This window comes from Odontesthes bonariensis, chromosome 2 (assembly GCF_027942865.1).
Source record: "Odontesthes bonariensis isolate fOdoBon6 chromosome 2, fOdoBon6.hap1, whole genome shotgun sequence".
Classification (NCBI taxonomy): Eukaryota; Metazoa; Chordata; class Actinopteri; order Atheriniformes; family Atherinopsidae; genus Odontesthes; species Odontesthes bonariensis.
In genome coordinates, this window is record NC_134507.1 from 30,514,538 (window position 1) to 30,537,921 (window position 23,384).

At 44.0% G+C, this 23,384-nt stretch overlaps 1 protein-coding gene across 9 annotated transcripts in view; it reads left to right on the forward strand.

Moving 5' to 3' along the window:
* The first annotated feature begins 1,476 nt into the window (after positions 1 to 1,476).
* Positions 1,477 to 23,384, forward strand: part of LOC142397635 (protein NLRC3-like) — a 63,078-nt gene continuing 41,170 nt past the window's right edge. For 2 of the 9 annotated variants that reach the window (XM_075481155.1, XM_075481199.1), the window contains exons 1-8: positions 1,477 to 1,699; positions 2,075 to 2,327; positions 4,630 to 4,860; positions 7,552 to 7,653; positions 8,654 to 8,773; positions 12,567 to 12,686; positions 12,980 to 13,099; positions 13,867 to 14,072. In XM_075481155.1, coding sequence (XP_075337270.1) covers positions 7,571 to 7,653; positions 8,654 to 8,773; positions 12,567 to 12,686; positions 12,980 to 13,099; positions 13,867 to 14,072 — 649 coding nt within the window. In that variant the 5' untranslated portion in view covers positions 1,477 to 1,699; positions 2,075 to 2,327; positions 4,630 to 4,860; positions 7,552 to 7,570. The other 7 variants (XM_075481207.1, XM_075481225.1, XM_075481175.1 and 4 more) reach the window with 6 other exon arrangements.

The window sequence follows — 23,384 nt, forward strand, 5'->3', positions numbered from 1 at the left end:
GCATTATGAACTACATGTACACAGAAACACAGGCTATATTGTTAGTTTAGTCATTGGTAATTTTACATGTTTTCTGATGGGGATTGAATTAATTTGAAGCTGAATAAAACATAATAGTCAAGCTGGAACATCTCCTGGGTAATGGTAAGTTCAGTGTGGCTACTCCTTATATAATAGTTAGGCCCGTTAACAGGAACGGATGGATATGAAAAAGAAATCATTTTTGTCCAATACCACATAAAAACTAGATACAGCTTAATTTGATTTGGGGGGGTGGGGGGGATGCATAATTGAAATGTATGGAGCAACTGCTCCTGATTGATTACAGATAACATAACAGTAACTTACATTTTAGCGAGAGTTCATTGAAGTTTATAGAGCCACTGCTTTCATTTAAGCAAGAGTTCACACGGGATTCGAAGGTGCTATTGAGGCATGTTGAAACTTGGTCGCTGGCCTTCGGCCAAGGGATAGCCTAAAGAGAAAAAACTTAAGAAACGGGCTTGGTTAGAGACAAGAGAGAGTATGAGGGGAAAACTTGAAATTGCCACTGCGGGATTTGAACCTGCACTGCCGCAAGAGATTTGCATACAAAAGCAGTCACTCTAACTACTGTATCACCACTTTCTGAAGCTAAGAGGAACTATTACAGATACGACTTCAAAAGCACAAAACATTAGTTAGTAATGTATGTCGATGGAAAACACTTTTATACGAAAAAATGCATGGAAATGGATTCAAAATAACAGCGAAGTGCATGTGTAGGAGTTGTATTCCTAAAATTAAAGCTTTGTGAAACGACAATGCAGTGAACTTTGGCCATGGGGGTCGCACCTGTTGGGGATGGGGGTGTTTCGACACCTCCACTTTTACAGCAAGATGATTTCATCCCCCCCACATAGTCCAAAGGTAAACCCGTTTGCCCCATGGATGTATTATATTAACGGTTTGCCCACCCTCATAGTGCACCAACATACGATGTGTTTTAAAGACTCTGTACCCTCTTTAGAATAATTCCATCCAGATTTGAGCAGTGTAACTATTGTAGTTTCCATACAGGACCTAGTTTAGGGTGATGGGAATATTAAAAAAAAGCAGGAAAATGGCCCTGTTCTGCATTTTCACAAATCAGTAAAAGGTTTCACAAATCCCAAACAAGGTTTTAATGAATCTATAGCCTCTTTAGAATAATTATATCCAGATTTGAGCAGTCTAACTATTGTAGTTTCCATACAGGAGCTAGTTTAGGGCGATCAAAATGCAAAAATGCAGTGAAATGGCCCTTTATGCCCATCCATTTAATTCGGGAATTGGATGCCAACTTCAGCGTCGTGTCTATGGGCTTGATGTGGAACACCCCCATATTTAAAATCACTGCTCCACCCCTGACTTTGGCAACATTGCCACACAGAGATCTGTGCAGAGTTTTCCACAAAGCAGATCTGTGCTGAACTACCTTGGTCTGGCTGCCTTGATCAGCGATTGGGCGCAACCACTGAAAATGCATTGGCTGTCGGAAAAGAAGGAAGGACATTATTATCATATTAGGAAAACACACGTCTTGAACGCGCGTAGTGTCAGGTCAACACGCACGGGGACGCGCGTCTTGCGGAACCATCATTGCGGACGTAAAAAGCGGCGCTTGTTGGTGAAAGACGGCGAAAAAAACGGCGAAATTTCGGGGAAACGGGCGCTTTGAGTGGGTGAATTTCAATCTTAACGTGATACTTAGATGCGCAATATGGCACTTTCGGCTTGCCATATCTGTCACACCGCGATTTTGGTGCTTCCTGCACTGACTTCAAACCCCACCGGGAGCGTTGCAGAAGCGAGCGTTTAGCCCGCCAGACTTTGTTTACTTGCTCAGATTTGGAATACATATTTTTAAGTACATGGATGCAGATGAACTAGGGTGACCATACGTCCGTATTTCCCGGGACATGTCCGTATTTCACTTCCTGTCCCGGGCGTCCCGGAAATACGGACGTATGGTCACCCTAGATGAACGCTGTAAACACGATGAAAGACACAATATGACTGCACAAACTAACTCTAACATATCTTTAACCCTCAGGACTTCTGTACTGCAGAGCTTCCTTTTGTTCCTGTCAACCTCTCCAGAGGGGCGTCTGCTGATGGCAGAAGGATTATGTGACCTCTGGTTGGGACCCTGGTCAGTTCCACAACCCTTGGCTTGGCGTCCAATGTGACGGCTCCCCCAAACTGGCCCACTGTATTCTCAGCTCTCTGACAGTCCTGTGTGGAGGCAGCCCAGGCAGCGCGTTTTATCTGTGAACCTGCATACTTTCACTTCATCAACAACAAAGGTATGCAAGCCCAAAATAGTGATAGTAATGTCTGATTTTAACTTTATCTTAATTTAGTTTTACACAGAACAGGGATCAGCGAAATGTAAATATATGAATGAATACATAAATAGATAAAAAAAAAATAGAGAGGGCTGGCTACATTTGATGAATGAATTTTGTGTTTAAATGATTTACTTTGTGTTGGCCGATGTGGCAAAAAAAAATCCCAACACAATCTTATTCATGATGTCCAAAAGCTGAGGTGACATCTTGTCTCATATCACCACATTGATGATGTGTTGTAATATTGCCCAACCCTACTCTGCCTTCTTTCCCAATTTTTTTTTATATAAACCCAGTAAAGTGCATGTCTTTGTTTCTACTACAAACTGATTCATAGGCATTACGGACGGGGCCACTCATATCCATGCACATATTTAAATTGTGCATGTAGGTTCAAGATGTGGAGTGCCCTACTGAGCCTATCTATGAAGAAATCACCCTGCCCAACATGCTGTCACCAAAGCTGAGTCCACGTTCACGGGCCATATTTGTGGCCATAATCAACTCTCCACAGAAAGGGAATATTTTCAACATATCTATCAGCATCTTAAAAATAAGGAGACTGTAACATGTCTGTTCCAAAATTGTGACTATAAAACCAATGTATTTGAGAACATCAAAAGTCATAAATACAGAAAACACTCTGGTACAGCGAACACCTTTGAGCCTGGGATGAGTTCTGTCGAAGAATATTGTGCCAGTGATATTTCAGATGGGGATATTATAGAGAGTAATGTAAAATTAAATTCTGCTTTTAACAGATGAGATTATGAAAACTTGGGGAAGGATATTGATCTTAAAATTGCTTCAGTGCTCCTTAAGTTGGAACACATCTTTCTTGTGTCTAATGCAGCTGAAGATGAGCTTTTACACGAGTTAAACTTTTTGATTGGTTCTCTTTCTCTACCAATAACCCAAAAGACTATTAGCCAAGTATTACAAGCTGTTGAAAAGCTGGCCAGTGTACTCTGTGAGACAAACCCTGTAAAAAAAAGCAATTGGAGATAAAGGTCCACTTTCCAGTGCTCGGAGGCGAAAAGCTTATTATAAGAACCACTTTAATATCGTGGAACCAGTGGAATATATACTTGACTGAAAGAATCATAAGTCATTCCAATAAATCAAAACATTTAATCAAAAAGGATTTCACATTGTGTACATTGAATGAAGCAATATCATCTTTCAACTTTAAGTGGGCTGACAAAACATATCGACCTCATCCTGTGGCTCTCAGTTTTGCATCCAAAAAAACTGTTGGGGGGAAATGCACATGAGAACTGGAGTCTAATTGTATTTTTGCCTTTGTTCATTGGGCAGAGTGTTCCCTGTGAGGAGCCTGCTTGGCAGATCTTAGCAGACCTGAAGGACATTGTTGATCTTGTTGTCAGTCCTGTTCATACCGAGGACTCCATCGCATATCTTGGTTTTAAGATCTCTGAACACATAATTAGGTTTCAAGAAGTTTTCCCAGACTGCGCGCTTAAACCAAAGCACCATTTCTTGGAACATTATCTGTAAGTTTGGGCCACTAGTTGCCCTATGGACTATGCGTTTTGAAGCAAAGTATAGCTTATTTTAAAAGAGTTGTGAGGATAATCAGATGCTTCAAAAATGTGCTTCTTTCCCTTGCACAGAGACATCAGATGCACATCATCTGCATGCAAGTAGCTTTACCAAACCCCCATTGGAAGTAAAAGCTGTTTCCACTGTTCACATCGATGTTCTGAACAAGGACATCTCAAATGCACTGAGACAGAAGTCTCCAGATATTGACAATGTGTGCTCGGCTAAAAGTGTAGCAAAAATGGACTAAACTACAAGTGTGGGATGATCTGGATCCACGGCTCACTGGGAGGACTGCCAGAGTTTGGTGAAATCATCCAAATGGTGATACAGCAGGACAAACTACTCTTCATTGTAAAAGAGCTTAATGGATGGTATATGGAGCACTACAGAGCTTATGATCTCAAAGCATCACCAAGCAAGGAAGTGGAACGTGTTGAGCCACAAGAACTACATGATACCTACCCACTGGTAGACTACAAAATTAGAATCACTTTGAAAAGAAATGTCCATGTTTAAAGGGTGAGGCCTCTGAATGTGTTATAAGTTATTTAATTTAGTGGGAAAACAAAAGCCAGCCTCATACAACACTATTGTGTTCTCAAAACATATTTATTTTACCCTGTAAGCCAAAATGGTGTGATGTCATCAATTTATTAAAAATTGATTTAATGTCATCATTGTGATTTCTAAGAAATCTGTCGTAGAAGCTGTTCAGCAGTGAAACGTGCAGCATCGAAGAAGACGACGTGTCTGGATATGTCCCGAAGACGATATCAGCGTAGTGTTTTCCTCCAGCTGACGTGGCAAATGTGAATAAAGGCAACCGTCATCATGTATAATGCACGTGGTGGTTCACCCACCGGGGGGGCAACCGCCATTCTGACAAGGCTTTCCATATCAGGAAATGTGCATCACTCAACAGGTGAGTCCCTTCTTCCTGTTCATGCATTTTACACGCTTTAAGACGTGTGTACAGATGTGAAACAGTCTTACAGCGTAATTAAGTTTCATATAACTGAGGTATAACGCACCCCAAAAGCAAATGAATGATATTAAAATAGTTTATTACACAAAAAGGAGCGACAAACACTGTTCACTTATTGGTTTTAAATTTACAATAATACGTTTTGGGTAGCCTAAAATATGAAATGGGTTTTATTTGCAGCACCGGGACGTCCGACACAGGTGAGCTGTCATTGATGTCTGATCATAACCGTTTTAGAGGAGGACAGGGGAGGAGATGGCTCCAAAGTGGTAGTGATAGTAATGCTGTAATCAGACACTAGTTAACGGTTCAGTTGTCCTGACCTGTAGTCCCCAGAGAATAGTAGTTTAGAATAGAAGGAACCAACTTATTCCAACTTTTTACGCATGCGCGGACGTCTCAGTTATTCTCAGTCTCTGCATGTTAATGATGCTCACCTCTGTACCAGGTGACATGTTCTCGCTGGAATTAGTCAGTGATTTCAGGTATGCATCTGGAGCGCTGTCGTTGATGTCTGTAATTGCAGTTATTAATGTTGCATATGATGCGTGCGCTCTGTGGAGAGCTCCGCTGCAGCTGGCTGCTGTGACGGCTCACTGCACTGTGTTTCTGCTTCATCTAACATGTTTCAGACTCGCCCGGTTTACATTAATACCTGTACTTTGATGTTTGAAATTTCAGGGGATTTTGATGATAGATTATTAGAGTTGGTTTGCGAGGTGGAGTTCCTCTAAAAAGGCTTTAATAGGCTATTAAAGCTGCCGTCGGCAACTTTTTTTTTAGTCATATTAGCTTGAACTGTCATGGGATTCTGGAAGTAGAATATTAAATAGGCTGTTTAGGAAAAATCCCGAATTCTGTAGCTCCCTCTGAAGCCTGTAATCGTGCTCGCAAAAATCGAGCGCTCCCAGCTGTTTTTAACCAATCACGTTAGGTTTATTATTGATCTATTATCTGAGCAGAACAGTCACCAACCATGCTGAGCGTGAGTCTGCCCCCAGCTTGTGTGCGCGCACACTGGTGTGAACTCACGTGCACAACCTCGTCCACAGAGGGGGAGGGACCTGAAAGTTGTATCAGTTCGAATTTTCCGACTTTAGACTCGGAATTTTGAAAACCTGCCGACGGCAGCTTTAAAGGAAGTGTCGGAATGGCGAGACGTTTATTAAAAAAAAACAAAAAAACACCGTCATTCTGACCACTGGAGGAAAAAAGTGTCGGAATGACGTTTGATAGAAAATTAAAGTGTCGGGGTGGTCTGTGGCGTAGTGGGTTGAGCAGGCTCCCCATGTACAAGAGGCTATAGTCCTCGCTGCAGCTGGCCCCGGCTCAAGTCCCCCATCGGATGGCCCTGTGCTGCATGCAAGTTTACGCGCTGTAGGTCCTGATTACACCAACAAAATGCAGCTCTGGAGGACTGCAGATGTTGTCTCACTTCTTTGTGACCCCCGACTGTCAGAGCAGACTGCCAGAGATGAAGCGGAGACGCTTTGAATGACGACTGGATGAAGCTGCAGCAGCAGCTGTTGTTTCTCTCTGAGTTGATGAGAAAGAAAAGTCTCTGCTGGACTTTTTTGTTGCTGCAGCTCAAACTCTGAGTGTGATGTTGCTGTGTGTGAGGACACTTAGATTAATATGTGAGATATGAATGGGAGTGTCGGCGTTGGATCGTGCACTAAAAAAGTATTTGTGAACATCACAAACACTGATATGAGCTCACCTGATTTCCTGTAAAGGAAAAGGGGCGGAGCCTCAGACCAGGTGAGCCATTTGTATCAGATTACGAAGGAACACAGACACGTTCAGACGGGTCAGGCTCCATTTTGAGTGCACAGCAGCAGGAGGAAACCTGAAGTCAGAATCAGGGTGAGTGTGAACAACATTCTTCTTATTTCACTGTCAGAGTCTCTGAGGACTGCAGAGGAAGAAGAAGCAGAACTCAGCAGCTTGTTTCTGGTGTTGAAACGAAGCTGATCAGACGGCTCTGATACAAAGAACTGATCCAACTCGGGTGTAAAACCATCAAGTTCAGATTGTTTCAGCTTTCTGATTCACTGTTTAGTTCAGATTGTTGGGTGTGAGGCAACTGTTGGTCTGACTGATGAACAAGGCAACAACTTTCATCCTCCACCAAAGATTTTCCTTCCTTTGGCGGCCATTTCCTCTTCTGAAGCTGCGTCACAGCTGGGGGACGCGTTTCTATGATCACCACTTTGAGAACATTTCTGTTCCTGGATCATTTCTACAGATTATGAGACGTCTCATCAGAAGCTGGATCATTACTGAAGGAGTTTACTGACCGAATGAGTGAATGAACATGGAAATGACACACAGATGAATACAGTGAAGCTGATGTGTTTTAATCAGGACTTCAGAGCAGCTTTGGCAGCAGTAACTCATCTGTAAATCCAAACTCCACTCAAAGCTGCAGACTGACAGCTGATCAGCTGATCCAGCTGGGTCATCACAAACTGAGTCTGACGGCTCGGAGGAAAGAAATGACGTCTCCTTTCTCTAAAAGTTCTTTCTGACATGGAACAGAACGAAAAGCAGGAGGTTAAAAGCTTGTTTCAGTTTGGCTGTGAGACTTGAACAGACGTGTTTGTCTTCATTCTTTTCTTCTCTCAGACTGACTGAAGTCCAGAAGATGGACAGAGCAGAGTCTGCAGCATGCAGCGGTCGCTCTACCAACAGGAACCCATCCAGACCTCCAGAACCATCAGACACAAAGTAAGAGAACTGCTCATGGGGGATGGGGGGGGGGCAGCTTCTTATCTGGGATATCACCATGGCAACGTATACTGGCAACCCAAACAGGGTGTGAAGCTGGTTGGAAATATTCAGGGTGACAAGCTGACTTTAACCTTATTTTTAGGTGCTCTGGCTGAACTCACCCTAACAATGGAGATCTTGTTGAGCTGTAGTAGGATGCTGGTTATCAGCCCAGGTTTTCTGACTCTGAATATGAGCGTGTTCATGTTGGTGTGGAGGTGGCATCAGCTGACCAATCAGAATCTATCATTCTGTCAGTGAAAAGCAGCAGCAGCTGCAGTGAAAGCTGGAAGGAAAGAAGAGAAAAAGGAAAAAGAATGCCAGCAGTCATCAAAGCAGGAGTAGATGTGATCTGTTTGTGATGGTTTATTTTTCACACTTATTCTGTCAGACTGAATTCTGCCTGTTTTAAATGATCTTTGCACCAAGTGAAGAACAAACAGAAAAGAGATTGAAACAGTCAGAGGGCTTCCTGTAAATGTCTGAGTTCATTTTCTGTCATCCAGCCTCTAAAATGCTTTTGAGTCGTTAAATGACTGCAGTTAGTTTTTAAAACCCTTTCTAAGATGTGGATGTGAATATGAACATACAGACATCAGCTGATTTAGCTTCAGGAATTTTATACCCTGCACACTCATATAACGTACAGGTGTAGGAAAAGGCAGGGAAATCTATTATATTTCAGAGATGATTCTGATTAAATGTTGGTTTTTAATCTTTAACAGTAAACATGAACAAGCTTTAGAGGAATCCATCCCTGTTTTAAGCTCAGAAACATTCACTGTGGCTGACACGTCTCTGATAAAGATGCTTCTGAGGAGTCTCTCTTTGACTCCAGTCAGCTGGACGGAGACTCGCCGTTAACGCACCGGCGGCCATTTTATTGGATCATTCTGTAAGTGAAGGGAATATTTTTCTGTGTATGTGCATATGAATAATAGCATGTTTGTGTTTGCAGAGGTCAGCACCACAGACAGAGAGCAGAGTCTCCAACATCCGACTGTCTGTCTATGAAGAGTGACCTTTCCATAGGAATACCTCCTAACCTCAGTGATGGAGCTGGACCCTCAGACACAAAGTAAGACAACTGAAACAGAGATTTCAGGACCTTTCATGATGTCTTTATTACAAAAAGAGAAAAAATGAATAAATAAATGAAGAGATAAATGGATAAAGGACAAATTAATTCAGTGATTTCAGAATAAATATATGAATGAAGGATTAAATGAATAAAACAAATCAAAGATGAAATGTCAGAGTAAATAAACAGGGGTCTTAACACAAAGTTAAATGAATACAGTTGGAAAGGAAAGCAGAAATATCAATGATTGAAATATAGCTGCAAGCAGCGATGTGGGGGTCCTAGCAGAATGGCACAATAGGCAAGGCTTGGGCTGCTCAGGAAGGCGTCATGAGTCCATGCACCAAGTTTGGCATCGATACATCAATGCATCGCAGAGATATGGCCAAATGTCCCGTTTACGCGTCGGTGTGGAGTTTGATTGGCTGCCGCGGTTACACGGAAGTGAAATGAAATAATCCACATGATAACTTATGTGCGGCTTGCATGGGCGTCAGTTTGATTTCAGAAGTGCTGGGGACAATTACCATAAACCTGAGTAAGGTTTGAAAAGTGCTGGGTACAAGCTAGGCCCATTACTTCCGAATTGAGGTTTCATGATAAATAATAGGCATTGCATTAGATGATGCGTATTGACGCGATATTGTCCCCATATTAAAAGTTAAAAGCCATCTGCGCGGTCTTGTTTAGGCCGTCGGAAACATCCTGTTCGGTTATTGCACAGCCCTTGACACACCAACAAATCTCAGACAAACCTCGACCAAGCAGGAGCGCATCAGGAGACGGAGCCTGGCTACAAACAGCCCTTGCCCTGACAAAGTTTTCAAACATTGCCAGGCTATGAAACGACGGGCAAGAGTGAACGAGCAGCAACCCCTCTGTGAAATAAGTTTTCATTCATTGTCTATCTCGCCTGATATGCATCATAAACACTGACGAATCTTCACATGCAACACCAGCGACGTCTTTCATCGCCCGTTACACTGTAACAGACTGCAGACCGCAAGCGCAGTGTGTGGGAGCCAGTGACGGACTGGGGTAAAAAAACGGCCCTGGCATTTTGCAACCACAAGCGGCCCCGTTGACCAGCATTTGCCAAAAGCCCCCCCACACACACACACACACACACACTTCACCACATGACGCATACTGGAAGCATTTATTGACGCGCAATGTCATACTACATAAATAGGCAAAGAAATAGAATGATGAGGCGTTTCACAGTAGTAATTACTTGCAACACACAGACATATAGAAAAATGGTGACGCGCACCTTCAATAGAAACATAGGTGACAGCGCACCACATCAACATCCAAAACTCAAGTTTCAGAAACCGAAATTAAGCTTCAAACTAGAAACAACAGGCACCAGGCATCAAACTTGCCTGCACGCACAGAAAGACAGACAGACAGACAGATACACACACACACACACACATACACACACACACACACACACAATCGTCCACTTGTTTTTGATGTCCACTTCGCTCCTGCACCCTGTGTTTATATGCAAAAGTCCCTTCTTTAGATCGCTGACCACTCGAGAGAGACCCAGCTAATACTTCATGACAAGACAGTTATGGTAGTCCAACTTCTATGCTAACCAGTCCAGAGCTAAATACAAAGCAACATGGAGATACTGTAAAATTGTCAGCAAGACAAGCCGTCAAATCGAGAACCCATTACCAAGTCATGAAGTTAGGAATAGGAATAAGAACAACTACAACAGCCCTGCCATAGATTACCAGGCAGTTACCACAAGCTAAACAGGTTTACACATCGTGAAAAGTGTGCCTTGTATTACTCTTTAGGTTAGCCAGACTAGCCACAGACTAGCTTATGACAGTAGGCTACACACTGATTTAGAAAAGTGAGTGACAATACAGACAGACCGTACGTGAAGGAGATGAGATGAAATATATAAAAAAAATAGTGCCACGGCGGACACAATGATTAGTGGAAATCCTTCGGCCCCTACCTTGTCTTGTTCGTAGCGTCTGTGCAACACATCTTGTTAATATCCATATTTGTGTTGTTGCTATCCCATTGTGAACGTATTTCTTGGCGATTGCAGAGACAAATCTGTTCAATTTGTCCCTCTTTTTCTCCGCTCCCCCCTTCTGTCGTTTAGTACCTCCTCCTGGTCCTCGATTCACTTTTTTTTTTAAATTGTTGTAAGTAATCCATCCGCGACATCTACCGTACCCCGTTTATCTCTTACTTTTACCAACAAGCTACAGAATGTTGAATCTTCTACGTTCAATTTTTTTTTTTTTTGGCGGGAGCCGGGTAAATGAAATTCCCACAAGGCAGTGCTTTACTCCAGTTGTCTCAAACATACAAAATATAGATAGATATACATTTATTTTATTTTAAACATTTTTACATCGTACAAAGATATATTCAAATAAAATAACATAATGTGATGTAAATTAACCATAATAAAACACATCATCAAGGTCCCACCGTCAGTGTGTAATGTATAGCGATTTCAGTGGTAGCGAAAAGGTGCCATTGAAACGTCAGTAAGATGGAACTTTTTAGGGGGACGAGGGAGCGTGATGACCGACCGTGACTGCTCAGTCCGTGCCTGGTGGGAGCGGAGTGGATTCAACATAGTTGCTATTCAGCAATGGGGGCTGATCGCAAGCGCATTCATACAAGGAGAGTGAAAGCAGAGTGGATCAAATAGTCTTTGGTTAGGAGAATGCCATGATATAAAATTATAGTTTTTAGCAAAAGCAGTGTTTGCACTTTCTCTACTTTTTTAAAGTGGTGGGGACAAATCTGCTCGTCAGACAAAGTGCCGGGGACGCGTCCCCACCGTCCCCTGCGGAAATGACGCGCCTGGCGGCTTGGTCTGAAGATTCTATGTGCCAAGTCCGTGGAGATCGGACAATCTCAGTGGCCAGAAATGCTTTTTGTAGGTTTTCGATTAAATTCAAAATGGCGGAAAATCCAAGATGGCGCAGATGACATCATGAACTGCGTTGACCTCGACTGTATCCAGGGATTCCAACGGTACCTCATTTGTGACATTTGGTCCAAGGGGTCCAAAGATATGAGCAAAAATGCATTTTTGCTACATATAGCGCCACCTATTGGCCAAACATCACCAAACTTCTTGGGCCTCTTACCGCCTTGGTCTTGAGTCTGTGTTAGAAGTTTGACGTCATAACACCAAATGGTTGCCAAGATATGACCTCACTTCCGGTTTGGCCGCGTCAACCTCGAGTTTGATTGGCTTTTATTGGAAAATGGAAGTCTAATTAAAAATTCCACATGATAACTTTTGTGCGGCTTGGTCTTAAGAGTGTATGTGCCAAGTTTGGTGAAAATTTGACAATCTGTGTGACCTGAAATGCTTTTTTAAGGTTTTTGATAAAATTCAAAATGTTGGAAAATCTAGGCATACGCAAATTGACGTCATGGAGACGTCATGGACTCGTCATGATCCAAGGATTCCAATGATGCCTCATTTGTGAAATTTGGACCAAGTAGTCCAAAGTTATTAGGCTGAATGCACTTTGAACTTTGACGTGTTGGTGGCGCTAGAGAGTAAGCTCTTGGGGTATGAAAATTCTTGAGTTTTAATTTGGCACTTGGCTGATTACGTGTGCCAAATTTCACAACTTTTTACCATAGCGTTCATGGGGCTGCCATAGACTTCCATTGCAGCGGAAACGGATCAATAATAAGAAAAGCTACTAATCCAATGGGTTCCTGCAGCTTCGCTGCTAGGACCCCCAATGAATGTATGTGAATAACAGCATGTTCGTGTTTGCAGAGGTCAGCACCACAGACGGAGAGCAGAGTCTCCAACATCCGACTGTCTGTCTATGAAGAGTGACCTTTCCATAGGAATACCTCCTAACCTCAGTGATGGAGCTGGACCCTCAGACACAAAGTAAGACAACTGAAACAGAGATTTCAGGACCTTTCATGATGTCTTTATTACAAAAAAGAGAAACAATGAATAAATAAATGAAGAGATAAATGGATAAAGGACAAATTAATTCAGTGATTTCAGAATAAATATATGAATGAAGGATTAAATGAATAAAACAAATCAAAGATGAAATGTCAGAGTAAATAAACAGGGGTCTTAACACAAAGTTAAACGAATACAGTTGGAAAGGAAAGCAGAAATATCAATATATGAATGATTGTGTGTGAATAACAGCATGTTTGTGTTTGCAGAGGTCAGCACCACAGACGGAGAGCAGAGTCTCCAGGATCCGACTGTCTGTCTATGAAGAGTGACTGGTCCAAAGATTATCCTCTGTTTTTCAGTGATGAAGCTGGACCCTCAGACACAAAGTAAGACAACTGAAACACAGATTTCAGGACCTTTCATGATCTATTTTATTGTTGTTCAACTCAGCATTTATATCCAAACCAGCTAAATGTCCTGTTAACTAGGTTAGCCCAGGCACTGACTTGCTGCTGTCTCCTGTTGCCATGACAACAAATGGGAGAACAGCACTCAGTCTGGTGTCGAACCAAGGAGATGGTGGTGCACAATCTGATGTGGCAAACCCAAAACTCTGGCTACAGAGCTGAGTTTCTGATCATTTTGGTTTGTGTTGGAAATCTAAACTTTACTTCCAGTTCAGGAGCAACATGGCCTCTGAACAGGACCACACGTCTGTCAGTGATGGTGTATTTTCTGCCTCTGACAGCTCAGGGGTTACAGTGGATGGATGTGGGATGAAGTGTGATCATCTCAGAGTGAAGCTGCAGCCAGTGTTGTTAGAATCTATTTGATCAACACACACTATCAGCCCAGTTCTTTATCAATAAACTTATTGGTTATCTGTAATAACTAAAGAGTTTTTTATTTCTTAATTCTAAAAGAGCAAATGTAGAATAGGATGAGGACTGATTTGAAATTTAATGAAGTGTTTTTTCTGTAGAGCAGCAGCAGTGATACTCACACAGTGAAGTCAGCACATAATCTGAGGATTGAACCAAATGTGAAATGTTGCTGCAGGAAGGGTTGCGTTTGTATTCACATCAAACAGCAGAGTTGATGCCAAATGGAGTTATTTTAAAAGGATTTTATTGATGAAGACATGTGTTGACAGAGGGAGGAAGAGGAGTGGTGTTTGTGAGGAGGAGCAGCTGTCCTGCTGTGCTCTGTGTCAGGACGTCCTGAAGGATCCGGTCTCTACCAGCTGTGGACACTGGTTCTGCAGACAGTGCATCAGCTCATACTGGGACCAGTCTGCTCCCTCAGGAGGCTCCTCCTGTCCCCAGTGTGGAGAAAGATCCAGAACCAGAGCTGCACCAGGTCAGATATTTCTGTTAACCCGTTTAGACGCACACATCACATCATCCTAACATTTGTTAGGACCTGACTCACATGGACACAACAACAGAGACACCATCAGTTCAAGTTAAAGAATCATTTTATTAACTCACATCAGACTGAATTAATACGCCAAATCGAAGCTTTATATTCTGGGCTGTGGACATCAGTTAAATCAGAGCTGGATCATATTTCTGAGTGGAAGACATAAATGCTGCAATGAGCAAATGGATCAGAAAATGAAACTAAACCAACACAATTACCAAGATAGCAGCACCTGTGGAGAAGAGCAGAGTAATCAGACAGAAATCAGGACTAAAGGAGCCAAAATAAGATGGGAGGAGCCTAGGGTTGCAAAGGGGCGGAAAATTTCCGGTAAATTTCCATGGGAAGTTAAGCTTGGCAATTTTTTATTATATTCCATATTGGAAACTTTCCATGGGAATTATGGGAACTAATGGGAATTTAGGAGGACTAACTGGGAATATTTTATATCCAAGCATAAATTTAAACAGAGGTCATAAGAAAACATCCATACAAAATGTTTTCAACAAATATTTCAACAGATTTATTTGTAAGTAGGGTATAACACGTTCTAATTACTTGTTTCATGGATGAACAAAAACAGGAGTGTTGGGTTCAATATTACCCATCCCCTAACCCCACTCATTCAAAAATGCTCCCCCCCCCATCCAAAAATCTCCACAAAGTCCCATTCAAAATGTTAAATGAAAAATGCCACTCTTCCTCCAAAACGTCCCATTAAACATGCAAATCTTCCTTCAAGCAATCCTCTGCATTTTTGCTCAGTCAATAGACTCTTCCTGGGCCTCATCAACATCCAACAACATGTCCCCTTCCTCAGCATCCAACTCTGAGTCTTCCTCTTCAGTGTCACTTTCCAGCCTTGTTGAGGATGGCTCTGTGTCAGGCTCAAAGAGCCTTAGGTTTCCGTGAATGCCAACCAGCTTTTCCACTCTCACATTTGTGAGCCTGTTGCGAACCTTTGTGTGGGTGTTGCCAAACGGTGACCAGTTGCGCTCGGAGGCGGCTGATGATGGTGGGATTTGGAGGATGATGGAGGCTACAGGTGCAAGGGCCTCAGATTCAAGTTATGATTATGCAAAAATATACTTTCCTCAACTATATTTAAGTTCCCTAGAAGAGGCAACCTTCAATTTTGAAAATTCCCAGTTTATTCCCATTAATTCCCTTAAATTCCCATGGAAAGTTTCCGTCTTTGAAAATTCCGGGAATTTTGCAACCCTAGAGGAGCCACAGGTGTCCTAAATCACACAAATCAGCTCCCAGCAGAACAGACACTCGTTAATACCACAACCAACCACAAGAGGACCCACGGGGTCGTCACAAAGGTCATCAGGAACATCATTTAAAGCTGAACTCCCTGTGAAATGGATCTGAGGTTTCTTCTGGAACTCATGTCCTCTGTTCACTCTGCAGAAGGGAAATCCAAACCCAAATGAATACATGTTGACGCGTTACTTGATCAAATATCAAAGTTCTCACTGTCTAAATCAACCTTATTTAACCTCGGATGTAGGGCACCGCCTTCAAAGAAGGAAAACCACAGAATCTTACAATTCGGGTATGTTAAATTAATATTTCAATTAATAGCCAGTCTATCTTGCTACTTTTGGGAATTCTCATTTGGTTTGACAGGCATTATGTAAAAAAAACAACAACACTACACAACCTATTAATAATATATATATATGTATGAAATATTTATTAAAACGATATGACCAAAGACATGAACCATAAAAACAAACAGGATAAATTCACTGAATATGGGTGATTATATAAAACACTCAGTGAATTGAAAATAAAATATGGGGAATGGAGAGGTACCGGATTTACTCAAATAGTTTAGGTTTGTTTACTATTTGCAGCTAAAGACTGACATCTTGGAGTCATTTATCATTTAACAGTGAAATCTCTATCGACACCAATCGTATCCGTCTGGAAAGTAAAAAGGGCAGATCTTACTTATTCATCGATACTTTAGCCCTGTATTCTGGCACCTGAGCGCGTAGCGAGGCACACATCACCAGATAGCTAAACACTGTGACTTGACTGATGTACCACAAAGTAGCTTGAATGACGAAGGAGCGTATAAGTTTGTTCTCAACGTGCACTTGAACGTCCGTTTATTGCCGTTACAGAGCTTCCATGTGGCATTTATAGCAGTAGCATCAGCAGTGTGAAACTGAAAATAAACAAATACAAAATGGCTATAAAATCCTCCAATAAATATGAAATACAATTAAATGTGAGCAAAGATAATTTCTTTAGACACAAATGAACTAATATACTCACAAACAAAGCTTCTCCAAGGCTTACACAGTTGGATGGAGTCAGATGTAAACAGAAAACATCAACATGCTGTTTCCCACATTCCTCTATCAGGAAATCTGCCTCGGGTCATGTGACAACTAACCATGTGACTCTAAACGGCCAATGAGAATACAGACCCAAATAGCAGAGACAAGCTGCATTCTACTTAAGCCCTGTAGGAGGTGCTGTAACATTTACACAATGAACACAAGTAACATAACACTCCCCGCCTGGTATTGAACACAATACCACCATCAAAGACTAAACATTTACAACTTAAGAAGTCTACAAAGTCTTTGTAGCTCTAGGGGGACATGAGCACCACCACCTCTGTGATGGGGCGGAGGAAAGTCCTGGAAGTCCCTCCCCTGGTGACCTTGAGTTCCAATGTCCTGACCCTTCCGTCACTTGCAGGAAAGGTTTTCGTGACCAGTGCCATGGGCCACTGGTTTCTCTTCATCTGAGTATCACGAAGTAGCACTAAGTCTCCTTCTTTGATGTTGGGATGGCCCTTCTGCCACTTGCAACGACTCTGAAGAGTAGAGAGATACTCGCGCCTCCACCTCTCCCAAAAGGTGTTGGCCAAGTGCTGGACCCTTCTCCATTGATGGCGGTGTAGATCTGCATCCACGAAGCATCCTGGAGGAGGAGGACTGCAAACTTTCTGAGTAAGGATCATGGCTGGTGTAAGGAGTGAAGGAGCATTTGAATCTGTCGAGATTGTCGTCAGAGGTCTGGCATTAATTATGGCGGACACCTCTGCCATGACTGTAGATAACACCTCGTGAGTCAGATTAGAAGGTCGAACCTGAGACAGCATGGCATCCAGAATTCTCCTGGAAACCCCAATCATCCTCTCCCATACACCACCTCTGTGAGAGGAATGGGGTGGATTAAAGATCCATGTACAGCCTTCTTCATTGAGAAACCTGGAGACACTGGGCTCCTTGTCCTCTTGCAGGAGCATTTTCAGCTCCTTGCAGGCTCCCTTGAAGTTTGTGCCACAGTCAGATCGGATGAGCTTCACGGGACCCCGGATGGCAAAGAATCGCCGAAGAGCGTTTATAAAGCTCGATGTATCCATAGCCTCGATGACCTCTATGTGAACAGCACGCACACTGAGGCAGGTGAAGATCACTGCCCACCTCTTGCTGTTGGCAGCGCCCCCACGAGTGCGTCGAGTAGAGATACTCCAAGGGCCAAATACATCGATGCCTACATTGGAGAAGGGCGGCTCTGTGCTTAGCCGATCTGAAGGAAGGTCAGCCATCTTTTGCTCGGCGACCTTACCCCGGAGCTTATTACACATCACACACTTGTGCAAATGCCTTGCGATGCATCTTTTGGCTCCGATCATCCAGATACCATCTGATCGTATAGCTCCCTCTGTGAAGACCCGGCCTTGGTGCTTGACTCTCTCATGATAGTAATTGATGAGTAGAGCGCCGACGTGGCTGCGACCAGGGATGATGAGAGGATGTTTCTCATCTGCCGTGAGACTCGAGTGATGAAGCCGGCCTCCAATTCTTAGGAGTCCGTTGCCATCGAGGATAGGATCCAACTTTCTCAATGGACTGTCGTTTGGAATGTCTTTCCCTTGCTTGAGACAAGACATCTCAGTTTGATATGCTTCGTTTTGGACACATCCAATGATGACCTGTTTGGCTTTCAACAGATTGTCAGGCGTGTGGATCTGTGAACACTGATGCCAGCCTTTACATTCTGAGCTCTCCTTTGTAGTATTAGCTCTGATGGTTGCAGCAACGTGGATCAGAGTGGCTGTGGCTCTGATGAGAGACCGCCAGCTTGAGAACCTCTCGAACCGCTTAGAGCCCAGGTTTGCATTGGTGCATGACGTGAGGTGAGATCGAACTTCTACATCAGAGTCTGGGTCGACAAGGTCATAAACTGTCTCCACCACAGCCTCTTCTTTTGTAGGTTGCAGTAGGAACTTGGGTCCAGTAAGCCAGCTGGTATGCGAGAGCAGTGCTGTAGTTACTGACCTGGTTGCTACATCCGCTGGATTCTGGTCTGTAGGTACGTAGTGCCATTGTTCAGGGCTCGAGAACTTCCTGATACGTTCCACTCTGTTACTGACGTACACGTAGAACCTGCGGGTGACATTGTGGACATAACCCAGCACAACCTTGCTGTCAGTGTAATACCTCATGCCGTTGATCTTGACATCCAATTCTCTAGACACCAGTTCCGCAATCTCAACTGCAAGGACTGCAGCTCCTAGCTCAAGCCGAGGGACTGTAAGGGCTGACATAGGAGCCAACTTGGCTTTTCCCATGACGAATCCTACGTGGTACATGCCACTGTCATCCAACACCTTCAAGTAGGCAACTGCAGCGATGGCTCTCACAGACGCATCTGAAAAGATGTGCAGCTCCACACGCTGAGCGTTAGAAACGGATGTACTCGTGTAGCAACGTGGAGTCTCAAAGTGTTCAAGATCTTGTAGTGAATCTCTCCAAGTGATCCACTCTGCTTCTTTTTCAGCTGGAAGGGGCTCGTCCCAGTCAGTGGTATCATGGGTGAGCTCTCTCAGCAGTAACTTCCCCTGTATGGAGATGGGTGCCACTATACCAAGTGGATCGAACAAGCTATTCACAGTGGCAAGCACACCTCTGCGTGTGAAGGGCTTTTTGATACTGGCAACCCGGAAGGTGAATGTATCATTGCTCAGGTCCCAGCTCAATCCTAGGCTGCGCTGGACTGGAGGAGAGTCAATGTCTAGGTCGAGATCCTTTAGATCCTTGGCGTATTCAGAGGATGGAAATGCACGCATGACTGCTGGACAGTTGGATGCAATCTTGTGTAGGCGTAAGTTGGACATACTTAGCATACCTCGTGCTGCCCTGAGTAAGCTGATGGCTTCAGTAATGGAGGGTAGAGCTGCAAGACCATCATCCACATAGAAGTTTCTATGGACAAGTTCTTTTGCTGCGTGGCCAAACTCTCCTTCACCATGCAGAGCAGCTCGTCTCAGGCCGTAGGTAGCAACCGCTGGAGAGGGGCTGTTGCCAAATACATGGACCTTCATCCGGTACTCGACAACATCACCTGTCGGGTCATTGTTCTTGAACCAGAAGAACCGGAGGAAGTTCCTGTGGTCTTCCCTCACAATGAAACTATGGAACATTTGTTCTATGTCTGCGGTGACAGCGACCTGTTCACGTCGAAAGCGCATTAGAACTCCCAACAGACTGTTGTTCAGATCTGGTCCAGTCAGCAATACATCATTGAGAGACACTCCAAGATGTTTGGCGCTGGAATCAAACACGACTCGGATTTGATCTGGCTTGCGGGGGTGATACACTCCGAATGTGGGAAGATACCAGCACTCTTCTCCCTCTGCCAATGGTGGCGCCAATTCTGCATGGTCTTGATCGAAGATTCGCTGCATGAAGGCGACAAAGTGTTGCTTCATCTCGACCTTTCTATCCAGAGTACGACAAAGAGAGTTGAAGCGATTCAGAGCTTGTTCTCTGTTTTTAGGTAGACGTGATCTTGATGCACGGAAGGGAAGTGGGGCTACCCAGCTGTTTCCTTCATTGATAAACATCTCCTTATCCATTAGCTCGATGAACAGTTTGTCCTCGATAGAAGGAGCAACCTTATTGTCGTCCACTGTACGTTGGAAAATCTTACTTCCCAGGGAGTCGTCTTCTGGAACACGAGTCGGTTGTGAGCTCTGCACGTCGTGGGAACTGTGAGACCTTTGACTGTTCACAGTGAACTTCTCTTTCAGAATCAGGTGGTTCAAACAAGGTGTGAAGTGAGAGTGGCGTCCATTCTCAAGAACATGGGTACGATATACATTTACATCTTTGGGTTTGTGAGCAGCGCCTAAACAGGCTTCACCGATGATGACCCAACCGAGATCCAAGCGTTGGGCATATGGTGCATTGTTAGGCCCATTGTGCTGGTCTCTAACCTTGTGGACTTGTAGAACATCCCGCCCAAGGAGAAGTACGATCTGCGCCTCTGGATCAAGTGGAGGGATGTACTGTGCAATGGATCTGAGGTGAGCGTGATACCTTGCCACTTCAGGTGTTGGTATCTCTGACCTGTCTTCAGGGATATAGTTGCACTCTATGAGAGTTGAGAGATCAATGCTCAGACTTCCATCCAAAGGTTGTGCAATGAAGCCTGTAGCTCTCCTCCCTGACATCTCAGTGAGACCAGCACATGTCCTGAGTGTGTATAGAGCATCTATGCCTTCGAGGCCGAAGAGGTCAAAGAACTCAGATCTGGCGAGTGATCGGTTGCTCTGGTCATCGAGAATTGCATATAGTTTCACTGACTTGTCTGGTTGTCCTCGAGGATGTACTCTGATGAGGCAGATTTTAGAGCAGGAGCGTGGGCCATTGTTTTCTCCACAGACTTCTGTACACTTCGAATTTACAGTAGGAGGTGATTCACCCTCTTCCTCCCCGCCGTTCTCTGACTCAGGGGTTCTGCTGTCCCATGGAGCTGGTCCTGGGTGAAGAGCTGCTATATGCTTGTCACTTTTGCACTCTTTACACTGAACTGCGACTTTACAGTCTTTGGCAAAATGTTTGTTTGAAGAACAACATCTAAAACATATGCCTGCTTCTTTGAGAAAAGCCTTGCGCTCGTCTATGGTTTTGGTTCTAAAACCTCTACAATGTTTAAGAGGGTGAGGCTTTCTGTGGATGGGACATTGCTCACTGACATCCGGCCTAGCACTGGGAGTCTCTGTCGAGTCAGACGTGGAAGAGACCTCTGTCCTGTGTGTAGAGACAAAGTTTCTGGGGCTATACATCCTCTTCCCTGTGTTGTCTGGCCTTATCGTTGTAGCAGCGAAAGAGGACAGAGAGAAGCTTGGGTCATTGCGGATGTAGGCCTCTCTGCTGACGAAGTCAGCAAAGTAAGCGAATGGTGGAAAGTGCACGTCGTAGTGTATTTTGTAATTACTCCCATGAGACATCCATTTTTCTTGCAAATTGAATGGCAACTTCTCCACTATGGGGTTCAGGCCTCTAGCAGTGTTTAAGCAACTCAGCCCAGGTAGGTTGCCCTCACGCTGTGCTGACACTAACTCCTGCAGCAGGTCACCAAACTCTCTGAGCTTCTGGGTGTCTTTGTTGTTGAGTTTGGGAAACTTCTCCACTCTGTCAAAGAGAGCTCTCTCAAGCATCTCTGGCGACCCATAACACTCCTGAAGACGAGACCACGCCGTTTTTAGGCCTAGGGTTGAGTTGTTGACATGTATAGCTCTAATCCTCTTGACATGTGCTGAAGACTGTGGGCCCAACCACTTAATTAGCAGATCGAGTTCTTCACTGCTGGTAAGATCTGTTCCTTCGATGGAGCTTAGAAAGCTTGACTTCCATGCCCAGTAACTTTCAGGTCGATCGTCGAATGTGGAGAGGCTGGAGCTTAGCAGCTCTCGTCGAGCGAGGAATCTAGCGATGTCACCAAATCCTGTGCGGTCAGCACAGGGAACTTGAGGAGCTTGGGGCTTATGGGGAGTGGATGGCAATGGCTGATGTGGCTTCATGAAGTCAGAACTGTGAGGTTCAGCTTTGGGCTCTGGCTTCATTGCCATGGTGGTAAAAATATGTTGCCTATTTTCTTTGGCACCAAGATGGAGGTTTGGAGCATCACTGATGAATGTAGCAGGATCACTTTGCTGAGGCTGACTATGTGCAGGAACAGTGAGTGTAGGCTCAGAAGCTGCTCTTGAATGACATTCAACATATTCACTTGTTCTTTTATGTGGAGATTGAGGTGGAAGAGATCCAAAGTATAATGATCTGGAGCCTTTCTCGAATTCTGCTGCTGTGGACTCAAGAGCTTCAGCCTCTGCTTCTGCTGCTGCAATCCGTTTATTTAGCTTTAGCGTAGCGAGAGCAGCATCCATACGTGCCTTTTCCATTAACAGTTCATTTTCCCTCTGAACAAAGGCTGTGCAGGCACGTGCCGCTAACGCTTTAGCTCGTGCTTTAGCTGCAGCTATGCTAGCGGAAGATTTGTTCGTGCCTGAATTGCTTGAAGTGGAGCCTCCGGCCACAGACCTGATAGCGAAGCCGTCATCTTCTGTTGGACCTGCCTGCTGTTCCTCTCTGAGTGGAGTAGCATCCATTTTGTAGCTTATCCGGCTAGCTTAACACAAACAGCAATGTCTCTTGGGTCACGAGGGTGTCCGTTGTGTAAACCCGCTGTGATGCTGTTTTTTCACTATTCTGGCACCTGAGCGCGTAGCGAGGCACACATCACCAGATAGCTAAACACTGTGACTTGACTGATGTACCACAAAGTAGCTTGAATGACGAAGGAGCGTATAAGTTTGTTCTCAACGTGCACTTGAACGTCCGTTTATTGCCGTTACAGAGCTTCCATGTGGCATTTATAGCAGTAGCATCAGCAGTGTGAAACTGAAAATAAACAAATACAAAATGGCTATAAAATCCTCCAATAAATATGAAATACAATTAAATGTGAGGAAAGATAATTTCTTTAGACACAAATGAACTAATATACTCACAAACAAAGCTTCTCCAAGGCTTACACAGTTGGATGGAGTCAGATGTAAACAGAAAACATCAACATGCTGTTTCCCACATTCCTCTATCAGGAAATCTGCCTCGGGTCATGTGACAACTAACCATGTGACTCTAAACGGCCAATGAGAATACAGACCCAAATAGCAGAGACAAGCTGCATTCTACTTAAGCCCTGTAGGAGGTGCTGTAACATTTACACAATGAACACAAGTAACATAACACCCTGTTAGTCAGCTCGGAGCACACCAGGTGGTAGCCAGCGGGATCCAAGTGGGTTTCTCGGTTCCTTACGCTACACTTTCAGCCAATGGTATGCCTGAAACTGTTGTGATGTCTGCCTGGGCGTGTTTGTAAGACGATCTGATTCTAATGTATGCGTTATGTGCCGGGTCCAGGCTGT